Source organism: Neofelis nebulosa, chromosome 8, assembly GCF_028018385.1.
Source record: "Neofelis nebulosa isolate mNeoNeb1 chromosome 8, mNeoNeb1.pri, whole genome shotgun sequence".
NCBI lineage: Eukaryota > Metazoa > Chordata > Mammalia > Carnivora > Felidae > Neofelis > Neofelis nebulosa.
The window spans coordinates 105223933-105248927 of NC_080789.1; the positions used below are offsets into that span (position 1 = coordinate 105223933).

General features: G+C 52.8%; 2 protein-coding genes and 1 long non-coding RNA gene across 7 annotated transcripts in view; 2 read left to right on the forward strand and 1 right to left on the reverse strand.

Annotated features, from left to right (window-relative positions):
• Positions 1-4591, forward strand: part of DDX11 (DEAD/H-box helicase 11) — a 39833-nt gene extending 35242 nt beyond the window's left edge. For 2 of the 4 annotated variants that reach the window (XM_058744046.1, XM_058744047.1), the window contains 9 exons: positions 642-714; positions 1021-1124; positions 1787-1936; positions 2234-2302; positions 2417-2517; positions 2940-3024; positions 3351-3429; positions 3590-3744; positions 3827-4591. In XM_058744046.1, coding sequence (XP_058600029.1) covers positions 642-714; positions 1021-1124; positions 1787-1936; positions 2234-2302; positions 2417-2517; positions 2940-3024; positions 3351-3429; positions 3590-3744; positions 3827-3856 — 846 coding nt within the window. In that variant the 3' untranslated portion in view covers positions 3857-4591. Of the gene's footprint in view, positions 1-641; positions 715-1020; positions 1125-1786; positions 1937-2233; positions 2303-2416; positions 2518-2939; positions 3025-3228; positions 3430-3589; positions 3745-3826 lie in introns of those variants that run through there. The other 2 variants (XR_009265965.1, XM_058744048.1) reach the window with 2 other exon arrangements.
• Positions 4592-5042: 451 nt separating this feature from the next.
• On the reverse strand, positions 5043-22987 carry WASHC1 (WASH complex subunit 1). Of its 2 annotated transcripts, none has more exons than XM_058744055.1 (11): positions 22855-22987; positions 19551-19704; positions 9083-9194; positions 8727-8873; positions 8434-8570; positions 8030-8165; positions 7636-7837; positions 7382-7546; positions 6511-6669; positions 5652-5720; positions 5043-5493 (listed from the first exon to the last, which is right to left on the reverse strand). In XM_058744055.1, exons 2-11 carry the CDS (start codon positions 19697-19699, stop codon positions 5354-5356), a joined length of 1416 nt encoding a protein of 471 aa, XP_058600038.1. In that variant the 5' UTR covers positions 19700-19704; positions 22855-22987; the 3' UTR covers positions 5043-5353. The 2 variants fall into 2 exon arrangements, with proteins under 2 accessions (XP_058600038.1, XP_058600039.1); XM_058744056.1 differs by lacking the exon at positions 22855-22987 and adding an exon at positions 22068-22536.
• Positions 22988-23023: 36 nt separating this feature from the next.
• LOC131520185 (uncharacterized) lies at positions 23024-23825 on the forward strand. Its single transcript, XR_009265966.1, has 2 exons — positions 23024-23304; positions 23418-23825. It is a non-coding gene; the product is annotated as an uncharacterized LOC131520185 (long non-coding RNA).
• Positions 23826-24995: the final 1170 nt, after the last annotated feature.

Sequence of the window (24995 nt, forward strand, 5' to 3'; positions counted from 1 at the left end):
AAATGCCAATACATGTTATCTTCCCTCTAGAGGTTCTTATTCAGTGGTGTGGGCTGGGGCCTGGCCATGTGTATTTTGTTTTGAATGCCCACTGGTGATCTTGTGGGGATGGGCTGGGGTAAGGTCCACTGTGCCCAGTTTACCAGATTCCCTTTGGTGTTTCCACAGTTTAATTTTTTTTTAATGTTTATTTTTTGAGAGAGAGAAAGTGAGAGCGCGCGCGCATGAGCATGGGAGGGGCAGAGAGGGAGGGAGACACAGAATCTGAAGCAGGCTCCAGGCCCTGAGCTGTCAGTGCAGGGCCCGCCCGATGTGGGGCTTGAACCCACAAACTGCAAGATCATGACCTGAGCCGAAGTTGGATGCCCAACCGACTGAGCCACCCAGGTGTTCCTGGTATTTCCACAGTTTAAGTGAGACTGTCAACACTGGGTATCAGTAATTTTTTTTCCTTTTTGTTATCTGCCAATTTGTTATCTGCCTTACGTTTTACCTCTTTTTTCTGTTCCTATGTATTTGCTGCCTTCGAGCCCAGACTTCTGTCTTCCCCGGAGTGTTTCTCTCTGTCCCCCTCTCTGTCAAGGCCCCTGCCTGCTCAGGCCTGCGGGGAGCTCATGGAGCCTTGCTGTTGTGGTCTGCAGGTGTCTGACTTTCGGGAGCAGCTGCTGGCATGTGCTGGGGTAGAAGCTGAGCGAGTGGTGGAGTTTTCCTGTGGTGAGAATCCATGGCCAGGGTGGAATGGGCCATGTGTCACACTCTGGCAGCTTATTGTCACAGTTGAGGAGGCCACAAGGTGGGAGCTTCTCCCTTTGCCAGCTCTCCGGCGAGCTTACTTAGCCCTGTGCTTCTGTACTGTGTCCCTCCGCCTACATGGGAGAGGTCTGAGTCCCGCCCACCTGCGCTGTGCAAGCAGGGCAGGTGGCAGAGTGTTGGAATTGTTCTCCTAGCATGGAAGACAAGGTTGCGAAATGCTCCTTCTGGACACTGCCTTGTAGAATAGCCCCTCCTCGGTCTCTGCAGGTCATGTGATCCCTCCAGACAACATCCTGCCCCTCGTCATCTGCAGCGGGCCCTCCAGCCAGCAGTTGGAGTTCACATACCAGAAGAGAGAACTGCCTCAGATGGTTCGTACCAGCCTGCTTGCCTTACCACAGCCTCTGCCAGGGCAGGAGAATAGTTTCTGGGGTGGTGGGTGCTCTGGCCAGTGCTTAGTGTCCAGGTGCTGGGGTCTTCCACCACAGAGCTGGCACAGAATGGCTGGTGTCCATCTAGATGCTTATCAGGGGAAGTCTGAGCGTTCCCCTCCCCTCACTCCCTGGACTGTTAAGTTTTCTTAAACCTCAAGGTGTTCCTTCAGGATGAAACTGATAAGGAAGCTGTTCATTTCCTTTGGTTCTCTTGCCATTTGGTTGCATCAGTCCCCACCTTGGGCAGGGATGCAGGTGTCAGGAGCTTGTCACTAGAGGCTGCCTGGGGTTTTCATGGCGCAGTGGGCATTGGGAGTTGGAGCAGGGAGGACATGACACGCCAGCAGCAGGGTTATTAGCTCTGGAGTGCTGGCCTTGTGATGTGTGTGGTACACTCCCCAGAAGCATCAGCTGAGTGTGTGTGTGTGGTAAGAGGGTGGCACTTTCCTGTCTGTTGATTTCTGCCCCGGGGGCCTCTGGGCCCACACTTCTCTTCCCCGATCGTAGTCACCCTTGGATCTGTGCTTGGTTTTGAGTCCCAAGGTTAGGAAGCATTGTTCGGATATGGCTTCAGGGAGGGCTCTGTCTTCTTTCCTTAGATGGATGAGACGGGTCGTATTCTCTATAACCTGTGCAATGTGGTCCCTGGAGGGGTGGTCTGTTTCTTCCCCTCCTATGAGTACCAACGCCAGGTCCATGCCCACTGGGATAAGAGTGGTCTGCTGGCCCGCCTGGCTGTCAGGAAAAAGGTGAGTGACCCCCTCATCTGGGACTCCCACTTGTGAGGTCAGTGGTACCCAGGGTTCCTGCTAGGATTTCTCATGCATGTCAGACCAGAATGTTAGGCTTACATATGGGCTTCTGTTAGTTAGTTACTTACTCCCACCACTTCTAACACCTCATCACCTCCCACAGGATTTCTCTCTAGCCCCTTACTCTGTGGGGTTCTCTGGTTCCCAGTCTGGAAAATATAGGGCTGAGAGCAGACCCTGGGACCTATGCATTCTGAAACCTTTTCCTGGGAGACATTGTCTGTTCTCCTTCAGATATTTCAGGAACCCAAGAGAGCGAACCAGGTGGAGCAGGTGCTGCTGGAGTATTCCAGGTGCATTAAGGTGAGAGGTGTAACTGAGGCCTTGGGCCCAGAGAACATCTGGAGCTGGCAGCTGCAGATATTTTGGGTGGCATCCAAGCTCTGGCTCCACAGCTTGGGCTATTATCTCCTGCAGTGCTGTGGCCATGTGGGAGGCACGGTGACAGGTGCTCTGCTCCTCTCCGTGGTTGGAGGAAAGATGAGTGAAGGCATTAACTTCTCTGACGACCTTGGCCGGTAAGTTGTGGGTCTCTCGTCTCCTGGGCTCTGACACCGACCACCCCTCACTCCAAATAGCAGGGACCCTGCCTGGAAGCCAATGCCATCTGAGTCTGCACCCTGGCTGACTGCTCAGGTCACTCAGCTGTATGGGGAAGTGTTTCGGCCCTTTGCTTCCAGGTGGAAGTTAGGCTGATCATCAGGGTTCAATTCACGTGGCCTGCATTGGGTTTCTTAGCTGAGAAAATGCACTCGAGGTGGAGGTACAGGGTGGGGAGGGAGGGGCAGAGCCAGTGAGCACAGCTTGAGGGGGCAAAGGTGTGCTGGATATAGCAGCTGAGGACGCCTGGTGAGGACCGGGTCCTATATTCTGGCCCTTGAAGATGTGATGGAGGCCTGACTCCATCACATGCCATGGCCTCATGTTCCCTCCATGCTAGGTGTGTAGTTATGGTAGGCATGCCCTACCCCAACATCAAGTCTCCAGAGCTACAAGAGAAGATGGCCTACCTGGATCAGACTCTTGTGAGTACCTTCAGTGTGCCAAAGGATGGGAGGAGACAGCTGGGGAGAAAGTTCTGTCGCCTCTAGGGCTGTGATACCAGGGCGGTACAGCTGCGACCTCCCCACTGCCCGCTGATGTGTGCCAGTGTTTCCTGCTTGCTCCAGGGGATGGGATGTACCTCCTTACCCTCTTGAGCTTCTCTGTGATCTCATCCGTTATATCAGCTGCTGGCATTGTGCCCATGAAGACTACTGTTCTTGCTCCAAAGCCTGGCAGTATAATTTTCTCAGAACACTAAGAAGGAGGCAAGAAGATACTGATAGATCATCTCCTCTGCCCTTCCCAGCCCAGAATCCCAGGTCAGCCCCCACCAGGGAAGGCTTTGGTGGAGAATCTGTGTATGAAGGCTGTCAACCAATCTATAGGTAGGCCGGGGACTGTTCCTGCGGATAGTGGTGATGGATGGTGGGAGAATAAGTTGACAGGGAAGAGGGATTTTACTGCTCTTTGGGGTTGGGGGGACACAATAGACACCGTGGCGGAGGCTGGTTTAACCAAGAAGCCCCAACCTCTGTTGCCATCTAGGCAGGGCCATCAGGCACCAGAAGGATTTTGCCAGCATAGTGCTCCTGGATCAGCGGTATGCCCGCCCACCTATCCTGGGAAAGCTGCCAGCCTGGATCCGAGACCGCGTAGAGGTCAAAGCCACCTTTGGCCCTGCCTTTGCTGCTATGAGGAAGGTCAGTCCTACCTTACCCTGCCCCCTGAGAGCCTCCCCACCCCTGAGATCTAGTGTCTCACTGCCTATGCCTGTCTTCCCAGTTTCACCGCGAGAGGCCTGGCCCCTCCTGATGGATGACCCACCACTGCCTGAGTGCCAGGCTCTTCCTTCACCCTGCCCACTTGAAGTGTTGGGGAGTGTGGGGAGCCAGCCTAAGAAGGTGATACCCAGGTGGAGACCAGACCAACCCCTTTCTGGAGTCAGTGGGCTGCCAGGACTGGGCACAGGTAGAAAAACCAGTAGGAGAAAAATCGAGTCGATCTGAAGAAACAGTGGGTCCTGGCCATCCTCGGGCCCACCCCGGGGCAGCAGTTCCCCTCCCTGGAATTGAATGTTTGTCCATTCAGCATGGCCCAGAGTCAAGCTTCCTGCCCTGTTCCACTGCACTATCTCTGGCCTTGCAGTCTCTAAGTGGCCACCTTCTTAGGCAGGCCCTCCTGCCTTTCCCCCCTTCTGGCTACAGTTAGCTGTTCTAGACCTTCACCCTCTCTTCAAAACTAAGAATGTTCCCTATTTCCAGCTTCCTGGTGCCCATAGGGCTCTTTCTGCACCCCTCAACCCTACCTTCTTTCTCTATGTTGTTAAGAACTGGGAAGGGGCACCTGGGTGGCTCAGTCAGCTAAGCATCTGACTTTGGCTCAGGTCATGATCTCGCAGTCCGTGAGTTCAAGCCCCATGTCAGGCTCTGTGCTGACAGCTCACAGTCTGGAGCCTGCTTCGGATTCTGTGTTTCCCTCTCTCTGCCCTTCCCCTGCTTATGATCTGTCTCAAAAATAAACAAACATTAAAAACAAACAAACTGGGAAGAGTGTCCTGGGCCTTTGTTTTTAAACCATAGGGCTGGTCCCTAACCTCTTCCACAGCATTTCTTGCTCCCTTGGCTTGGCTCCAGGTCTTCCTCCAAGTCAGTGGCACCTTCCCCCTCAGCTACTTGAGCAAACTCCAAGACACCTCCTCCCCTGACTTAGCAATTATGCTGAGGGCCATTAGGCTCTCAGCAGGACTATTTTTAGAGACCCCGTGTCTATCAGGGAGACATTTTTCCCTGTGTGAAAATACCCCCGCCTCCGTCTGCACCAGCTTCCCTTGTTGACTGCACCTCTCTTCTCTCCCTGACCCAGAGGAAGGGGCCTCGGTCTGCCAGGTGCTCTGCCCCCATTGCTTGAGCCTGGTGGGAACAGGAGGACAGACACTGGCTGGGAGGAGACACTTGCACTCTGCACAGCTATAGTTCCATGATTAAAAGTGTGCCACTGGTTTATGCTTGGTTCTTGTGGTATTATGTCTTTATTGATCCACGTATTTATTTCAGTCTGTAGCTGGAGGAGAGCACAGGCAGAGAGCAGGGGGCTCCCCCCTCCCAGCCATTTGGCCTCAGAAGCTGGCCACCTCACTCCTTGAAGAAGGTTCCGGGCACAGACCTGGGAGGGGGGCAGTCCTCCACAATCCCTGTTCCTCCAAGGGCAGCAGGGGCAGAGCGACTCACGGGCCAGGCAGCCCTTCCTAGCCACGTCCATGTGAGGGCAGTAACTAAATCTGGGTTTTCGTGGGGAAGGAACGGCTAACCCCTAGGATTCCCAGTCATCCTCATCTTCCTCTCCAGGTGGCTGCTGTGGGGGAGGCAGAGGCGGTATGGAGTCTGACATTCGGGCAAAGGCTCCTCCTGGCCCCTCACCGGTCCCCGTTGCAGGTCCTTTGCCAGAGATACCTGGGGGGACAGAGTTGGAGGGTGAGGGGGTTGGTGTGGGATACCAGTTCACCCAGCCCCTAGAGACTTAAAAACAGGAAGAAAGTGGCAAAACGTTCATGATACAAAATATCCTGAGCCTCCCAGCCCAAGGGAAGGCAGCAGGCTCTGCTTCCTACCTTTACGCCTCATGACCAGCTTGTTAAAGAGATCCGACATCAGGTCCCCACCTTGGCTTGTGGCTCTCACTGTAATGGGAAAGCCACTAGTAAGGAAAGATGAAGGAACCAAGGGGAAAATCTGCCTCTGGGGTGACATTCTCAGGGTTTGGATCTATTTATTTTTTGCTCACTATCAACACATGCCAGCCCCTCCCACAGCCACCATGTCTTGGAGGTTCAGGCTGGCACTGGATCCAGCACTGGGGCACTAATATGAAACTGAGTAACACAGCCACCTGAAACAGAGGGGGAGGTATGAGTGGCCCCATTGTACGGATAAGGAAACTGGCCCAGAGAGGTCAGGCAATTTGAGGTCATAGAGCAGAACTTAGAAACTGGCGATGGGATTCAAACTCAGGACTTCCAGGGCATTGCTGCTTTGTGCCCAGGTGTTCTAGTCACGCCGGCATTTAAGATTCATAGCAGATGCAACCTGCAGCCTCAAGAGGCTTAGCAAAGCAGGACTGGGCTAACCCTCCAGGTCCTCAGTCTCTAAAGGATCTCATGTCCCCAACCATGTCCTTGGACAGCCCCTGGCAGATTCTAAGAAGATTCTCTGTTGTCATAGTTTGAGCTGGGTGAGGCTCTGTCTCCTATTAGCTTAAAGAGGAAAGTTCTAAGCAGGCTACAAAACCAGGAAGGATCCCACAGCCTAGGCCACCCAGGGCTTCCAGCAGAAGCATAAGGCAGGTTGGCTAGGTGCTGCCTTTCTGCACCACCTTTGGGGTGGGCAGAGAGCACCCTATTAGAGTCATGGCTACAAGAGAAGGTGGCCCTTTCCTAGAGCCCTCCTGGAATGGTCCTAGGATCCCCTCACCTTGCTCCTGCTCCTTCTGTTTCTTCTTCTCCAGCTTGCGCTCCTTAACGCTGCGCAGCTTGGCCTTGCCGATGCCCCCAGCCTGGCGGATGGACTCCAGGAGAGTGGCCCGGCCACTGGAGGGGTCCACCACTTCCTTGGGAGCTCCCTGGACTGTAGCTGGGAGGGGCAGGGTGTGAGGAAGAAGGCTGCTCAGGCAGGCTGCCCTATGTGACAGCCTTGCCCAGCTGGAGGTTCTGGGGGTCCAGAGGCTTCCCCTCAAACCTGGCTGTGAGAACAGGCTGTTCCTCTTGACAAAGGAAGCCAGTGGGTGAAGCCGAGCCTTGGGAGCCCATATGCAGCCTGAATGCTGACTGTGTCTGCCTGCACTCAGGAGGTCCTGTATGCAGGCACCCCTGCTCCCTTCCAGCACCACTTGGTTTAGGGGCTACTGCAAATCTACCCGTTTGCTGACAGTGTCTGAACTTGACACATGAACCAACAAGGAGTTTTTGTGCCACCTGTGGGTTCTGGAGATAAACCAGATGTCATACTAAAACGAAAATCCCCGTTTTAAGGATTTGGATATTTTATTGCTGAACTTTTCCATTTTTTTCAGTAGCCCCTTTTTAAATAGGAATGAGGGACCAAACCTTCATGTCTAGGCTCCCTCTCCCTGGAGATTAGAATTTTGGGAGGCTACAGTTTGAAAACCACTATTTCATGTACCCAGGGGAACAAGATTTTGAAATTACAATTCTTCTGAAAGTCTGAACCTTATGGCCACATAAACCTACAGAAAACCCTTCAGGAATCCAGAAATCAGAGGCATCCTCAGAACACATGTCCCCTCCCCGCCCCCAACCCCAGGGGCACCCTGCTGCTGCTCTACCTGGAGACAAGCCACCACTGCGGTCTTCTTCCCTGGCACCTTGGCCTGGGGAGGCCAGGGTCTGGGGTGGGGGTGGCGGAGCGCTGACCAGCACAGCTGGAGCTGGGGGAGGCGGCGGGGGTGGGGGTGGGGGTGGGGGTGCTATCAGCACTCCATCTTCCGGGTCTGCAACGGAAAGGTGGGAAAGTGTGATGTTCCTAGGATGCAAGTGTCCGAGCCCAAGAGCTCCTGCCCAACTCCTGTTTCCAGCTCACCTGGCTTGAAAGGCTCGGCCACCTCTGTGTGGAAGGTGGGCAGCTCTGGAATGGTGCCAGGGGCGGAGGGGGCGATGCCGGGGCCCAGGTCAGCACTGTACATGAGGTCGTCAGCGATGCCTGGCAGGTCAGGCAGGTAGGATGGCACGTCGATCTCAGGCACTTGGCCCAGGTCAGGCACATAGAAGTAGTTCTCTGGAACCTGCACGATTAGGTGGGAGCGTATGAGTCGGGGGCTGCAGGGGACTGGGGCCCTGTAGTTTGACCTTGGGGCAGTGAGCAGGGCCTCGTGCACACCCATGTACAGCAGGGGGGAGCAGGGCCTCAGCAGACCCTGAGGATGCTGGCAGACTCTCCGCTGCACCCCTCCCCGACACGCGCCCTCCATCTCCACCTGTTGCTCCAGCTGCTCCCTCTTGCTGATGGACAAAGGGGCATCGAACAGCTTCTCCTCTGTCTCTGCCCCCAGCATCACGTGGGTCTTCGTTACAGCACCGGCCAGGGGGTCCAGGAAGACGTACTTTTTGTACCTGCAGAGGTGGGATGGGTGGGGGGAGTCCATCATATCTGCTCTAGGCCCATGGTCCTGACCCATCTTTCCTGTTTCTTCAGCGCCACGGTTTGTACTATGGACTCCGAGGCCTTACAAGGTAAAAACCAAACTGCTCAGCGCCTGGCCCTCCCCCCCCCCCCCCCCAGCCTGCAGGCTTCTGCACCCAAGTCTGATACCCCCTGTATCCCCCACAAAGCCAGGCTGGGCCCCCAGCCGCCCTTCCAGAGCCCCGCCCTCTGCCGTACAGGTTCTCAGTGGTGTTGAACAGCAGCAAGGAGCTGACGGAGCTGATGTTGCTGGGAAGGCCCCCGAGCCCCTCCTCGGCCTCATCCTCAGGCTCTTGCTTGGTGTTCACACACACAGGGAAGTATTTCAGCTTCTCCTGGCAGGATGAGGGGTGGTAACACAAGAATGGTGGGTTTCAGTACTGGGTCAAAGTGACCACCCATCCCAGTCAAAATCCTCTGAGGGGACAGAACCCTCAGTTCCTCCCCCACAGCCAAGGCCACCTCTGGTCACCCCTCCAAGTGCATGAGACCTGCAGGGCCCACTCATCCAGGGGGCGGTGCTTGCTCTGGATCCTGTGGCGGGGGCGTCTCTGTACACCAGGGTCCTGGGCACCTGTGAAGATGGAACCATACTCCTGCAGACGCTCTGGTGCTGGGTACTTGGCACTGGAGAACACCTGTGGACACAGAATCTTAGATCAATTCTTCAGGGGGCCCAAGATGCTCCAGAGCCTAGGGTGGGGTTGGAGGGGTGGATTCTGAGCAGGAGGAAAGCTTGAGGGGTGGCTGGACAGGGTGGGCAGGGACCTGGGCAACCTCAGAGGTGTGGGGATGGGATTTCTGGGACTGCTTGCCAGCTACAGGGACTCAGGGTCACATGGGCTACCTTGATGGCCTTCTTGCTGCCCTTGATCTTCTCAATCTTGGCCTGGGCCAAGGAGACCCTCTCCCCAATGGCCTGCAGCTGCCTCCGGCTGAGCTCTACTCGCTGGGAGATCCTGCCATGGAAAAAGAATCACAGGCTGAGGGCCGCTCCCCAGAAGGCTACAGCTTCCTGCACACCTGCTTCTTCCTGCAAACCTGCAAAGCCAAGGGCTTGGGCAAAGGCCCTTAAAATACAGTGTTCTCTGCTGGTCACAGCAGATCTTGGGACTGCCCGGGTGGCCTCTGCAAGGCTTGTCTAACCTGAAGAGTCTGTGAATGAATTCCACTGGGTTCCTTGGAGCTCTGGGTAGGAATGGGGAATCGCTCTGGCCTCAAGTCGGTGCCTGGATGTGCCATCTTAAGGGACAGGGCTCCTGCCTCCAGGAGTTTACAGCCTCAAGCAGGGGCAAGCAGAGACAAAAGTATCGTGACTCACGTACGTAATCACCTACTTCCAGACGAGGAAACTAGAGCTCGGCAAGGATGGGTGACGGGCAAGACTGGGTCTAAATTCAAGTCCCAGACCCGTTCACAGGGAGCTGCCCCAACATATCATAAACAGCTGTGTGGGCAAATCCAAAGTCCCCACCGTGGTTCTCATGGTTGTGGTCAGGGTGCTCTTGGGTTTCCACTCACCCTTCCCTGATCAGTGGGCTCCAGTGACACCAGTGCCCTGCTAGTCCCCAAACATGCCAAATGTATTATCGCATGGCCTTTGCATCAAATGGAGTGCTGTCCCCACAGATAACCACAAGGCTGGCTTCTTTGCTTCACTGAGCACCCTCCTCACGGAAGCCTTCCTGGCCAAGGACTCTTAAAGATGCACCTGTCACTTCCCAACCCCCTTTAACACAGAGCCATTTGACATTATGCATGTGTGCTCCAAGGGGGTAAGGGCTTTGCTTTGGTCCCTACTACATTCCCAGTGCTGGCGCCTGCAGGGGCTCTCTGAGTGACAGTACCCATATGCCCTAAATGTAAATGCATGTGAGTCTCACTTATGCTGTCCCATATTATTGAGCAATGGCAAGTTTCTTCTCACCGCAGAGTTGACAGAGACACCAGGGCATCCTCCTCCCGGTTGCTTCCCCACCTCCAAGAACACCAGTCCCTGCCTGCGACCACCGGGTTTCATATAAGCACTCACCTGGCAGGAGTGGGTGCACAAGTGAAAAACAAAAGAGGCAGAACTGCAAGTTTACTTTGTAGGGGAGGAGGACACATTGGATGGCAGAGGGGCCCCGCTGCCTCTGGGGTCAGAGACTATACAGCCAGGGAACTCTGGGTTTTCTTTAAAAGTTGAACAGTCAAAGCTCTGGACCAATCTTCCTAAATCAACCAACCTCCACCAACTCTAGAGGATTCTGTCCCCCAGAGAACCAACCCGATCAGCCAATTTCACAACCGTAGGGGTCTCTGTTCCCCAAACTCCCTGATTACTCCTGGCTCCTTATGTGTAGGGAGCTACATGAGGTGGGGGGCTAGGGTACAAGCAGGTACCCAAAGCAGCTTAGTCTTCCTTGACAGACTGGTCTGAGTGGGGCAGTAACAGAGAGAACAGAGGGCAGAGCTTCCTTCCAGTGAGAGAATGCAGAATCACCAGACTTGCGTGAGCTCCATCTTTTCTGGCAGGAAGAAAGGTTTCCATCCACTGAGAAAGGTTACTCACGCACAAGCTACTTCCTCCCATTCCCAACCCAGCCACATTCTGCCCCTGGGTGCTGAAGCAACGTCAGTGGTTACATAACCACTCGGCTTGAAGTCAACATGGAGAGTGGGAGGGACATCAGAACTGGAGAAGGACAAAGGCTATTCTGTTCCAGTTCTTCCATCAAGGAGAGAAGGGCCCATTTCTCCAAGTTGCAAACATAAAGCTTAAACAATAAACCCTGGCAAATTTCCAGAATGGATTATTAAATCGAGGGTCTGTAAGCACTTCGAGGAGAAAGAGGCAGATCCCAGGGGCCAGCATTGTTCTAAATTCACAGCATTTCTTTTTTTGACAGCGTTATTAGACTGGTGTATCAGGGGAAAGCCTTAAACACAGTGCATCTTGAGTCAGCAAGGATTCTGACGGCTTCTCACAAAATCCTGTAGACGAGATGGAGCTATGGGGGTTGGAGGAGAGCACATTTAGGAAAAATCAGAGCCAGATGAGCAACAGTACCCAAAGGGCACTGCCGAAGAACGAAATGATTTCAGCCTTGCACAAAGGCCTCTGGCAGGGCCCCATCTAGCTCATGTAACACTGGATTAGTAAACTGGGGGTACTGAACGGAGGAGGGTCAAAATGGTCCACATAGCAGAATCAAGACTCAAATAATCTTGCGAGGCCAGAAAGATGAACTGCAATCAACAAGATGAAATTGACAAGGGATGAAGTCCAGCATTTAGGTTTAAAAAGTACACAAATGCAGAAAAGATGGAGGTTTAGCAACAAGGCCTGAGGTTCTGGTTAACTATAGCTCAGTATGAGCTAAAAGTGTGTTAAGCAGCTTAAAAAGGAAATGTGATCTTGGGGCACACAGCTCCTTGTCCCTCCTTCCTTCTTTCAGTAAACAGGGGACATCCACTCTCTTGGAGGCACTATAGAGAAAACAGACCCCAGATTAATGAGCTAACCTATGCTGGGCACCAACCTCTCTGCAGCTGTGTCCCCTTTAAACTGGATCCACATTTTTTATTTATTTTAGAGAAAGAGAGAAGAGAGAGCACGAGTGGGGGAAGAGGGGCAGAGACAGAATCTTATCAACACAGGGCTCAATCCCATGACCCTGGGATCATGACCTGAACTGAAATCAAGAGTTGGACGCTCAGCTGCAAAGCCTCCCAGGTGCCCGTATACTGGATCCACATTTTAAGAGTCCTCTGAATTCCATCCGGACTATAGGGTCTGTTTTCATTCACTGCTGTATCTCTAGTACCTGGGACTGTGCCTGACGTGTAATGAATACCAGCTGAATGTAAAGTGACAAGTTAACGTCCAAAGGAGGGTGATGAGGACAGCGAGGAGTCATACAAAGATGACTGAAGGGTGTTCTGGCTACAGGTGAGATGACTTAGGGAATATGGTGATTCCCTTCAAATATCAAAACTATAACAAGTGCTGTTGGGCTGAGAAGTGAGTAGACTTATTCCGTCACCCCAGAAGGCTGCATAAGGACCAGCGGGTGGAGTTATAAGGAAGCAGACCTCTTGTGCAGATCTTCTGCACAAGAACTTTTTAGTAAACAGTTACACAGCTTTGAAAATCAGAGTCCAGCAGGATGACCACCTGTCAGGAACGCTCCAAGGGAGACTGCTGTGTAGGGCAGGGGAGAGGAGGACAGGAGCTTACAAGCATCCAAGAGCCTACAGGTCTAGGTAATGGCCTGCTTGTTGACAAAGCCCCCATCTAATCTGTCACAGTCACAGCCATGGGGCCAAAGACAGTGCAGACCATGGGTGAAACGGCTCTCACTGCTGGGCAGTGGCAGTATGAAGGCTGCATTAGGAAGGACTGGCAGGCCATACACGGCTGGGATGGAGTGCCACAACCCATTAGCGGCGTCTCCCGTGAGGGTGGGGGGTAGTGGCAAGTGGGCGATCTGCCATTCCTAACTGATGCCCGCTGGCTTGATGGTCTGCTTCAAGGCAGGTCTGTTTCCAAGCTTATCATGGAAGCCATGTCCTCAAAACACATTCGCCCAGACACCAGGGCTGTTTCTGCTGGCGGTGACAGGAAGGAACTGGCTTAGTTGGTCTGCTCAGAGCCTGGGACAAAAAAGAATCAGGTAACGCAAAACCGCCCTCAGGGAGATTCCCCTCTCCAAGGGAGAAGTGACTACGATGCCCCACAAACCTGGGTCTAACATCCAGTTAGCAGCAGTGTGACCTTGAGCAAATCACTCAGCTGGCCTCGGCCTCAGGTTTCTTCAGCTAAAACAGGGACAGTGACTTCTAGATCATGGAACTATTGTAAAGGTTAAAACGAGCACTTGTATGTCTAGTGTTCCTGTACTAGCAGCTATATCCAAAGTACTCGGTTAGCATTTGCTATTGCTACCCCCGAGATTAGGAAGGAAGAGGGGCTCCAGGCACTCAGATGAAAGCAAGAAGAGGTGGTGCTGAGCTGACGTGAAGCAGGAAGTTCCAGGCCAGGAAAGAACACCATGGAGCAGAGAGCTGGGCAACAGCAAGGGCTCCTCTGGCTGGCGTGGGAGGGATTCAAGGAAGCGCCCTAGGGACCACTCCCCGCCTGGTGTGGGGGAGGTTGGGGACAGGTGGCCAGGATAGTGCTTGGGCCTGGGGCCCCTACCTCCAACGCTCACTCCCATTCCCTCAGGGATGATTTTCTGCCACGGCCCCTGGCCATCAGCACTCCCACCCTGCCTTCTGCAGAGACTGCTGGGGAAGAGGGAGGAGGGAGCACCCTTCATGCCCCAGAGTCTCTGCTTCTCCCCTCGCCTGTCCCACCCCTGAACCTGCTCTTGCCATTCTCTCCTCCTCCTCCTCCTCCTCCTCCTCCTCCTCCTCCTCCACTCACTGAGATGATTAGGAATGATCTGCTAATTATGCAGGCGGCTGACTGAGTGCTTGCCAACCTCGGGAGTCATCAGGTGCCAATCAGGACCAAGAAAGGAGGGGAGGGGAGGGGAGTCTGGAGGAAGTGAGGCAGAGGGGGAAGGATGGGAAAGGAGGAAGGGGAGAGAGGGAAGGAGGGGCTGGAAAGACAAAAGAGAAGCAGGGGAAAAGCTCTGCAGAGAAAAGGAACCCTTCCCCAGGCTGCGGCTTCCTCGGTGAGGTGGCCACAGCGCTAGGGCTGATGGGGACACCGAGTGACAGCACTTGACCCCAACCTCCACACTGTCCAGCTCCTCTTCCCTATGCCACCCCAGCCCCCTCTGCCTTGTCATCTAAGTCATGTGAAGCCACTGACGTCTCTGGGCAGCTATTTTGGAGCCTGGCTCGTCCCAGGTGAAGATGAGGGCAGGTGAGGGATGGGCACTCTGCCGGGCAGGAGGAGAAGCGGGTCCAGGAGAGCCTGAGAGGTGCTTGTCATTCTCTCCATTCTCCCTGAGGCTCCCGCTGCGGCAGAGCAGGAGGAAGAAGGCCAGCTCAGAATGCTAATTTTCCATGAGCTCACCTACCTGCGGAACTGGGCACAGACGCCCCTGGGGCTGATGGGCCTGCGCCTGAAATGGCAAAACAGTGGGGAGGAGAGACAGATACCCGCCTGTCTCTTCTTTGCAAGAAGTTTCCAAGCAGGTGGAATAAGTTTAAGGGGGAAGATTCCAGGCGGGGGTCACATTCACTGCAAAAGCCCATGAGAAATGAGAAGCGCACACACTTGCTGACTGCTGCAGGATGGGGGTGGGAGGAGCAGACAAATAAGGCTGGGTCTGGGTACGACCCCCCACCCCACACTATCCCTGACCCCTCCTTTTCCTTCACCCCAATCTGTCATCATTCCCTCTGAAATGTCTCTCATCCAGCCCTCCCTGCCGGCAGCTCCCCTGGACTGCAGCCTCACCCCTTCCCTGCCCTGACTGCAGCAACAGCTCTCAGTGGGTCCCTGGAAGCCACCCTCTCCCCTTCTTGTCCACTCTGTGAGGGCTGCCTGCTGAGCCTTCTCTCAACTCTTCTATGGCACCCTTCCCGGCTCCAGAACCTATCATGGCTCCCTACAAGGCCTGAACCAAGACCAAAGTCCCGTCCTGTTAGGAGAAGCCCCCTGGACCCTAATGTTCTGATCTCAACTGTTCACTCCCCCACCTCCACCCTCCCACTCCCCTGCCATGGTGCATTCCCACAGCAATGCGGAGCACAGGAAGAAGTGACAGCCCAGCTCCCAAAGGCACACAATCTAAGGGGGAAGCGAGGCCCACAGACACAGGTAAAGTTGACTTTTCACACCCTGTTCTGCAGTGAAGGAACTGAATGTGTGGGGCAAGCAGTAATGTCTCTACTCCCAGTACAAAACACTCCCCGTTCAGGCCACCCTCCCCTGGGGAGCCTGGGATACACCATGCTCCCCATTCAGGACTCTGAGCCTCTGGCACCCGTTTGTGGACCTCACCAGATGACCTGTACATGCACATTCCTACCCTGCCTAAACACAACCTATCCCTCCTATGGCCACCTTCAGGAGGCCGGCCTTCCCTGACCATGTGTAGGAGGCATGTGGGTTTCCTCTACTTCTTCCTTACTCAAGTAAGGGCCCTCATTTCCTGTAAGGAATCCACTGCTCCCATAGGCCGGGTCCCTGCACTTCAGCTGGGGCTAAACCCAGGGTGTAGGAGTAATACCCTTAACAGGGTCTATGCCAATTGGCGTGTCATGCCCTCTGCCCCCACAATGGGCTCTGGGATAGACAGGAGAACCCAGCCAGGCCAGCGGGCCTTCCGAGGAGATACTGACACAGAGGAAAGCCCTCTCTCCTGCTGGACCTGAACCTGAGTGTACGAGCTTCTGGCCCTATTGCAGAGTGAAGCCTGGCGGGGAATGGGACTGACCCAGAAGCAGCAAGCTGGGATGGAATGGAAGAAACGTCAGGTACTGAGGACATCACTTAAGCCCTGCAACTCCAAATCCTGCTCTACTGATTGATTGCTGTTTGCTTCAATTGGTTTAGGGAGTTCTGACTGATTAAAAAAAAAATGGTGGCACATTTAAGTTTTTACTATTTTGAGAGAGAGAGAGAGCACAAGCAGGGGAGAGGCAGAGAGACAGGATCCCAAGCAGGCTTTGTGTTGTCAGCGCAGAGCCTGACGCGGGGCTTGATCCCATGAACTTCGAGATCATGACCTAAACCAAAATCAAGAGTTGTACACTCAACTGCCAGAGTCACCCAGGCGCCCCAATGTGCCACCAATTCTTACTTATTTCTCCCTTCTCTAGATCCCTAGAAGCCTGCATAATTAATGTTATACAACCAAGACTCCATCTACCATCATCCATCATCAGGGAAATATGAATAAAAACCACAATGAGATACCACCTTACACCTATCAGAATGGCTAAAATTAACAACTCAGGAAACAACAGATGTTGGTGAGGATGTGGAGAAAGGGGCACCCTCTTACACTGCTGGTGGGAATGCAAACTGGTACAGCCACTCTGGAAAACATTTGGAGGATACATAGAAAGATAGAACTACCTCAGAAATTTAAAGATAGAACTACCCTATGACCCAGCAATTGCACTAGTAGGTACTTATCCAGAGGACACAAAAATACAGATTCGAAGAAGCACATGCACACCGATGTTTACAGCAGCATTACTGACAACAGCCAAATTATGGAAACAGCCCAAACGTCCACCAACTGACCAATGGATAAAGTGGATGTAGTGTGTGTGTGTGTGTGTGTGTGTGTGTGTGTGTGTGTGTATACACAATGGGATATTCTCAGCCATCAAAAAGAATGAAATCTTGCCATTTGCAAGAATGTAGACAGAGCTACAGTGTATTATGCTAAGCAAAATAAGTCAGTCAGATAAAGACAAATACCATATGATTTCACTCATATGTAGAATTTAAGAAACAAAACAGATGAACAAAAGGGAAGGGAAGGAAAAATAAAATACAATAAAAACAGAGAAGGAGACAAACCATAAGAGACTCTTAACTATAGAGAACAAACTGAGGGTTGTTTGTAGGGCACTTGTAATGAGTACCAGGTGTTATATGTAAGCGATGAATCACTAAATTCTACTCCTGAAACCAGTACTACACTATATGTTAAGTAACTTGAATTTAAATAAAATCTTGGAAAGAAAAAAAAAAAAAAGAATCCATCTAGAGACTTACTGTTTTAGCATTCTAGACTATAAGATCCGTGGGGACAAGAACCACGTTGTACCCCTCACGTATCGGTACCCCTCAGGGTCCAGCACATTTGGCACATGGCTGGAGGTTAATGGAGTGACCAGGCACCTGGCTGTGAGGGGAGCCTGGACTTAGGTCCTGGGCTCCTGAGAAGCACCGTACCTTCTCTGGACCAGGCCTAGCCACTTGGGAGGTCCCATATTTCACCACTTTCTCCCAGGAGATAGACTTCCCGCCCTCCCCTCATTCCATCCATGGGCACAGGGACAGCGAAACTGTCTACCAGTGTCAAACACCAGGAAGGGAAAGGGCAGCATACTAAAAATCCAGTGCTCCCCTTAGAGAAAGGCAAGCATACAATCACAATCCTGGTGAGAAAACACAAATGTTTCTGATGGATTGTTTTTGGCATCCATTTCAGTCACTGGGCATGGAGTGGCTATAATCTGGGACTGATGGCTCTTAAAGGCTTGTGTCCTTCGCTTATGTGTTCCTTAGGCATATTTAGCAAAAATTCCTTAGGCATATTCAGCACAAATATAGGCACAAAAGGCAAATTCCTTAGGCATATTTAGCACAAATATAGGCACAAAACGGGCACATAACACTTTTCATAACTATTGATAGCAAGTTAATGGAGGGCCACCATAGGCAGCAAAGGAGCAGAGCTGACAGCAACTGATAAAAGAGGGGATGTTTAACTGAATGCTTACTATACTCCAGGTACTTTAATTCCCTTGCAAGTTTTAATTTATTTAATCTTTACCACAATCCTATGAGGAAGGCAGCATTATTGATGCCATTTTATAGATGAGAACACTGAGGCTTAGAGAGATTAAGTAACTTGCTCAAGTTTATAAAGCAAGCAAATGGGGAAGTCAGAATGGAGCCCAGGCAGGCTGCTCCAGAGGCAACCCCCCTTCATCACTTTGGGGCACCACCCTTTTGTTACATTTACCTTCTGTATAGGCTCGGGGTAGGTAGGTGATTTGGGGGTCAGGTCAGAGGCCAAAGAGTAACAGGATCTGCTGTTTATATCAAGTTTAACTCCTCCCATTTTCTGCCCATACTCGGGAAGGCTTCCAGGAGGAGGCCTGCTTCCAGGTGATGAAGGGGGAGGTTACATGGTGAAGGAGCAGGGGTTTCCTGGTATGGGGTACAAGCAGGGGAGGGGGGGGGTGACTTGGACCACAGGAGGGACCTCAATCAAATACTTCACACTGGGTGGGATAAAAGGTCCCCATGTGAAGGCATGATGTGGGCACCAGGAAGGAGATCTAAGCCCCATTTCAGGCTTCTTCTAGCCAGAAAAAGACAAAGACCTGCATAAAGGACAAAACCTGGGACCTTTGCAAAGCAACAGCAAACACCAGTCAATAACCGCTGAGTGAAAATCATTATAGCCGAGGGTTATGCTAGATAAGCACTGGCAATACTCCTACTCAAAACCATAAACTACCCCTAAGGCCCTGCCTACCTCACCAGGGCTTCTCGGCCCCCTCAGTCTCTTACTCTCCTTGCTCCAACCACATTGGCTTCCATTCGGGTCCTTCCCATCTCGGGGCTTTAGCTCATGTCCTTCTTTCTTTCTGGAATTTTCTTCTCAATCTACCGACTCACAATAACTCCTACTCACCCTTCAGATTTTCTCATAAATGTTTTTCCTCACATATGTCTTCCCTGATCCCCCCAGACCAAATCAGGCTTCCTGTTACCAACTCCTGTCACACCCTATTTCCCCATCACAGGGAGACAGTGATAATTCCAGAGTCTAGAGCCATAACAGCTGGGTGTGACCCCTGGCTCTGCCACTTGGGCAAGTCTCTTAGCTGTGCCTCAGTCTCCTCTAGTAAAATGGAGATAACAAGCACATGTCCTCATAAAGTTGTTCTGAGGGTTGAGTTAATGCACTCAGATCAATGGTGGCACATGGATAATGCCATATGAGTATCAGTTATTACAAAACCACTATAAGTAGGTCTTCATCACAATTGTAATTAAATCACTAATTACACAATTGGTTACAGTCTGTCTCTCCTGCCAGAGTCCAGGGTTCCCCCCACCCCCCCCCCCACCCCATCACCATCCACCGGTAGAGTGATCCCGTGAACCTTTCAGAAACTGCAAAGGTGCGCAGCGAAGAAGCAACTACCAGTTCATACAAGTGAGAACCCACTTTGGATTTCTTTCAGTTAGCAAACACAGGTACGAGCATAGGTCCTTCATAAAAGCAAAGTGGCAGAACGTGACCTTTCAGACAGTGAGGGAAACCTGCACACTCTCTGGTTGGGACAGGGACACTGCCTTACCCGCTGCTGTAAGTAACTAAAGAGTGCAGCACAGTGCCTTGCACACATAAGAAGCACTGAATAAATATTTGCTGACTGCAGGAATGAGCGAGGGCACAGGCCCCCCCCGGGGGCTCAGTGGGATAGCATGCACTGAGTTCCCATGAGCACTTAAGAGAAAAAGTTTCTAAGTTGGGCTCCTACCTTGGGCCCCCTGGGCACAGGGAAGCCAGCTGGGTCCCTCCAAGACCAAGAATCACCAAAAGGGCTGCTCCTAGAGGGTGCACTCCCACCGCCCAGCCCCCAATCAGGTGCGGGTCGGTGGCGGCACCCACCTGCTAAAGATGTCTCCAGAGACCTTCTGCAGGTACTGAAGGGCATCTGCCACCTGCTGAATGGCCTCCTCTCGCCGCAGGTCTGGCTGGATGAGCGGCACCGCATAGGTCTGCCCCGCCAACGAGTGCTGGGTCCTCATGGGAGTCATGGTGCCTGTGGGAGGGAACCAGAGCATGAGGACCGCCCACACTCACCCACCACTGGGCAAAGTGCTGGGAGAAGAGAGCCCAGCCCCCCACCCCAACTGTCTGCCACATGTTCAGCCAGTGCAGGCCGGGGAGTGAAGGACAGGGCACTGGGTGGGAGGCCAGGAGCTCCCAGGAGCTGGTACTCTGTAGATGCTTGCTGCATGAATGAGGAAAGAAAATTGATAGGGACGATGGAGGCTGAAGAGAAGCAGTCAGAGAAGGTGCTTGCTGCTCTGCTAGGCACCCCTTCTGTACATTAACTCATTTCAAACTCCTGAGCCTGGATGAACAAGAAAGAAACCCTGGCTGCAGAGTTCAAAAGAGGCTGGGAGCAGAGGGATAGATTTGGGGGGAAAAATGCCTGTGTCAACTGCCAAATGACAGCCAAGTCTGGAAAAGCACAGAAAATGTGGACTCCTGAATTCTTCCCACTTTGACCCCGAAGAACTCAAGACCTGTTCCTGAGACAGGATAGGTAGTGGCTGGTGACTCTGCGTACACCAGTGTCTGGGCTCTGCTCCCCGAGGCTAGAGCTAAGGGGGGGCCAGGAGGAAGGAGGGACATGTGGGGGCGGGGGACAAGAAGGAAAAACACTCCTTCCAATTGCAAGATGAGGGCAGAGTCTATTTATACTGGGTTTAATTAACTCCGCTCCCTGGTGCCACTAAAGCAGCAATCACACTGCAGACAGCACTGATTTGATTGGCAAGGGATGTACCAGGCAGAATATTAAGGCACCGGGCCCCTATAAATAGGCCTAATCACAGCCCCTCAGCAGAAGATGGCGAGGAAGACATTAATCAGACCTGGCACTGCGCTGCACACCTGTTCTCTCAGGCACCATGTTGGGGTCCCTGATTGCAACAGAGGTGTGGGTGAGGCAGGGTAAGTGTGATGGGGAGGGTTCAGGAGGCTTCATTTAGGCTTAAGAACTGTGTGACTTCGGGTAAGTTGCTTGCCTTCTCTGAATCTCTGGTTTTTTCCATTTCCCGTTCTGCAGACGGAGAATGGTACTACTCTTGAAGAAGTGGTTATTCCCAACGTCACACCATCTTCTCCAAGGAGTTTACACCTTTGCTCCCTCTGCTGGCTTCCCCAGCACTTCCTTCTGCCCTACAGGTTCTCTCCTACCCTGCCCAGGCCAGGCCTCTTCATGATCTGAAATGACGGGTCTGCTCTTCAACTTTTTCTCCAGCAGTGACAATCCTCAGTTTCCCAGACCTGAAGCTGCCTAGAATCGTCATCAGGGCCCAGGAGTTACTCCCCACCTCCCCACTTCTCTTCTCTCCTATCAAATGGCCAAAGTGGGGCCAGCTGATGCCTGAGGAACCTAACTCTGAGACCACTGCCCTCCTTCCAAGGAACCCCCCTATTTATATTCATATTGATGCAAATTTGCTGGCCACTCTAACTTAATTCTGTACCTCAGTTTTCCCATCCCTGAGATCAGGAGAGGGTAAAAGGTAGAAGATACTTTCTGTGTACATCTTGAGATGCATTCCTCCTAAGTTACCCCTTCTGTGTGTGTGTGTGTGTGTGTGTGTGTGTGTGTGTGTGTGTGTACATTAACGTGAGGGGGTAGTACGGAGACAAAATCTCCCAAACAAGGAAGTAACAGGTCCACTCAAGAATTAAGAGATTGAGTATAGCTAGTTAGTGGCTTACTCGTTCTGTCTGCAAGCATCTACTGATCAACTATTAGATGCCAGCCACGATCACAAAAAGATGAATAGGACACTATGCTAGTCATAGAGACAGCCTCAAAACAAACACCATGTGATAAGCGGTCTAATTCAGCCAGGAATACAGTGCTAGGGAGGAAGCACTGAGGAAGCAGTGATAAATCCCTCCAGAGGTTAGGGGAGTCAGGAAAAGCCTCTCCGCAGAAGCTGCATCTCCCTACCAAGCCTGGAAAGGCAGTGAAGGAGAGAACATTCCAGGCAGAACAGCTTGAACAAAGCTGTGTAGGGAATGGCAAGTGGCTTGAGTGATAAGGGTATGACGTTCCTTGGGCCATTAGCAGGGAAAAAAAGGAGAGGCCAGACTGTGATAAACACTGAAAACCATGGCAAAAAGTTTGGACTGAAACCCTTAGGCCTGTGCTGTCCAATATGGTAGCCACTAGCTGCATGTGGCTATGGGCCATCTGAAATGTGGCCAATCCAAGTTGAGGTGCAGTGTAAGTGTAAAACGTACACCAAATTTCAAAGACTTACTAGGAAAAAAATGTAAAATATCTCATCAAAATTTTTATATTGATTACAGGCTGAAATGACCATATTTTAGATATATTAGGTTAAAGAAAACCTATTACTAAATTCATCTCACCTCTTTCTTTTTACTTGTAAAATCACATGTGTGGCTCACACCGTATTTCTATTGCGTGGCACTCCCTTACAGAATCTGATAAAAACCATGGACTCTCCGAGAAAATGAACATACACCAAACCCATCTCGCAGTGCAGTTTATAATTTCAGAAGTGCATAAAGTCTTTTCTGCAAACCATCCCCGGACAGCCGGCTCCCAGGGTCTACAGCCCAGGTTAAAACCAGTGCTGTGGGCAGTCAGGAAGCAAGACCGGGGAAAGCAGTGGGAGGTCAGCTAAGAGGGGCCGGGGAGGGACGGGAGCTGCAAAAGAGGGGTCCGAGGGTTCAGTTCGGCCCACTAGCAGGGCCCAGCGCCCGGAGTGTGGAAAGGCACGTGAGGGTCACGGGGCGCGGTGGGCCGCGACAGGAAGGGAGGCCTGGTGCCCGGGGCCGCGAGTCCGGCGGGCCGCCAGGGCCCTCCCCGCGCCCCGGCCTCGGCCTGGGCCTCAGGCCGGAGGAAGACGGGCGCCCCGAGTGCAGGCGAGCGCGGAGGGGCAGTCTTTCTGGGGGCCGACGCCCGACACCGCTTCCGGGCGGGCAGCATGCGGGGCGGCGGGGTGGGAAGTGAGGCCGGGCGCAGGCCTGTGTGGGCGGCGGCTGGCGTCGGCACCGGGAAAGGGGTGCAGCGGATCCCGCCTCCCGGAGCCCCTCCCTCCCGCCTCTCCTCTGCGTCCCGCCCTCCACGTCCCCGCGCGGCCCCGGGGCCCGCGCCCTCCCCTGGCCCGCCCGCCGGCCGCCCGTTCCTCACCTGCGCGCCTCCCGCCGCCAGCCGCTCCGGCCGCCGCGCTTCCGCTGCGCCCGCTCCGCCGGGTCCTGGCGCCGCCGCCGCCGCCGCGGCGCCGCTGCTCCGCCTCTCGGGGCGCTCGGCCGGCTGGTGGAGCTCTGGGCGGCCAGTGGCGGGCCCCTGCTCGGAACCGCCCCCCACCGCAGCCCGGAGCCGTAGTCCAGGCGGGCGTCCCGTCCCCCCGTTCCCAGCCGCCTCCCGCCGATTGCCCGCCCCCTCCGCTCCGGAGCGCCGCCCCGGAGCGCGACCCCCGACCCGGGTCCAAGAACCGCCCTCCCTCCAGCCGTGCGCTTCATCGCGGGTCCGCGGCTCCCCCCGCGCCCTGTGGCCTGGGCTGTGCCTCCGGGGGCACCTGTCCCCTCAGAGTCACTGAGGAGTGACCGTGTAAGGCAGACGCAGAAGGACTGCCACTGTGTGAGTGCCTGGGGCAGTCGAACTCAGACAGACAGAAGGTAGAGCGGTGGGTGTGCGGCGGGGCGGGGTGACCGTTTAATGAGCACAGACATTCTGTCCGTCTCTCTGCCCAGAACTGACTCAGGCTCCTCTGAATTCTCTACCCTTGGACCTGCATCACCCAGTTGTTAGCCAGAACCCTCTTAAGTTTCCTTAGCCGGAATCCCCTCGTCTCTACATCAGATCACCCTCCATATCTGACCAGGTACCTCATTCCCCACGATCACCGCCCCCCCCCCCCCCCCGAACCTCCGGTGCTAGCCCATCGCCCTGGCTGCCTTCAGCGAGAATCCTGTTCGGTCGGTTGAGCAAAGACTGACTATCCAGTTAGTGATTTTCCATCCCCCTTCCCCCCCCCAACCTGCTCCTTGACTCTGAATCCCCACTTGTCCATGCTGTATTTGCAAGTGACCCTGCTTCTATACCGAAGCTTCTTTTCCCCTGTTGCAAAGTCCTGAATAAATCTCTTTTCACTGCTCTAACTACTGTGCAGTTCTGGTTTTCTTTGACATGTCAGTTTGGGATGAGGAGAAAGTTCTGGAGATTGGTAGCAGTGATGTACAACAGTGTGAACATAATGCCACTGAACCATATACTTAAGAATAGTTTAAACGTTACATTTATGTTATGCACGTGTTACAAAAATAAAAAACAAAGCCGGTTAGTATTTTTAAAAGATTAAACAAAAAGTTAAATGCATAAAAGAAGCATCAGTCCAGAGATCCTGCAGCAGCCCCTCCCCACATTTATCTTCTTGTCTCAGAGTTCTTGGCCCCTCTCTTTTAGGGTTGCCTGATAAAAATACAGAACACCAAGTTTGAATTTCAGATAAGAAATGAATATATATATAGATATATAGATATATAGATAGATATTCCAAACTAAACGAGACACACTTTAAAAAATTATTTTAAATTCAAAATTAAGTAAATGTTTTTGTTCGCTAAATCTGGCAAACTTAACTCTCTTCTTAAAACTCTTTGAGTTTTGTCCTCCTTCCCTGCTGCCCACCCCCATCCTAGAGTTATTTTTGAGAGAGAGAGAGTCAGAGAGAGTGTGAGAGGGATGGGGGCAGAGAGAGAGGGAGACACAATCTGAAGCAGGCTCCAGGCTCTTAGCTGTCAGCACAGAGCCTGATTCGGGGCTTGAACTTAGGAACCGCAAGATCATGACCTGATAAATACTGTCTTTTTTTGACAAGAACATTCCAATGTCTTGCTGGCTGCAGCATACGATCGCCACCAATGATGACAAAGAGATGTGTTTCCACCTGTACTGTAGACTGAATATTTGTGTCCTCACCCCCTCAAATTAATATATTGAAGCACTAACCCCTGGTTTGATGGTACTTGGACATAGGCCTTTGGGAAGTAATTAGAGTTAGGTGAGGTCATGAGGGTGGTGCCCTCATGATGAGAGTAGAGCTCTTAAAAGAAAAGACACCAGAGAGGTTTCTCTCTCTCTCCACCATGCAAGGACATAGCCAGAAGATGGCCATCTGCAAGCTGGGAAGAGAGTTCCCACTAGGAACCAAATATGCTGGCACCTTGATTTTGGACTTCCAGCCTCTGGAACAGTGAGAAATAGATTTATGGTGTTTAAGCAACTCAGTCTATGGTATTTTGTTTTTGACTAATACAACCTGCAAACAC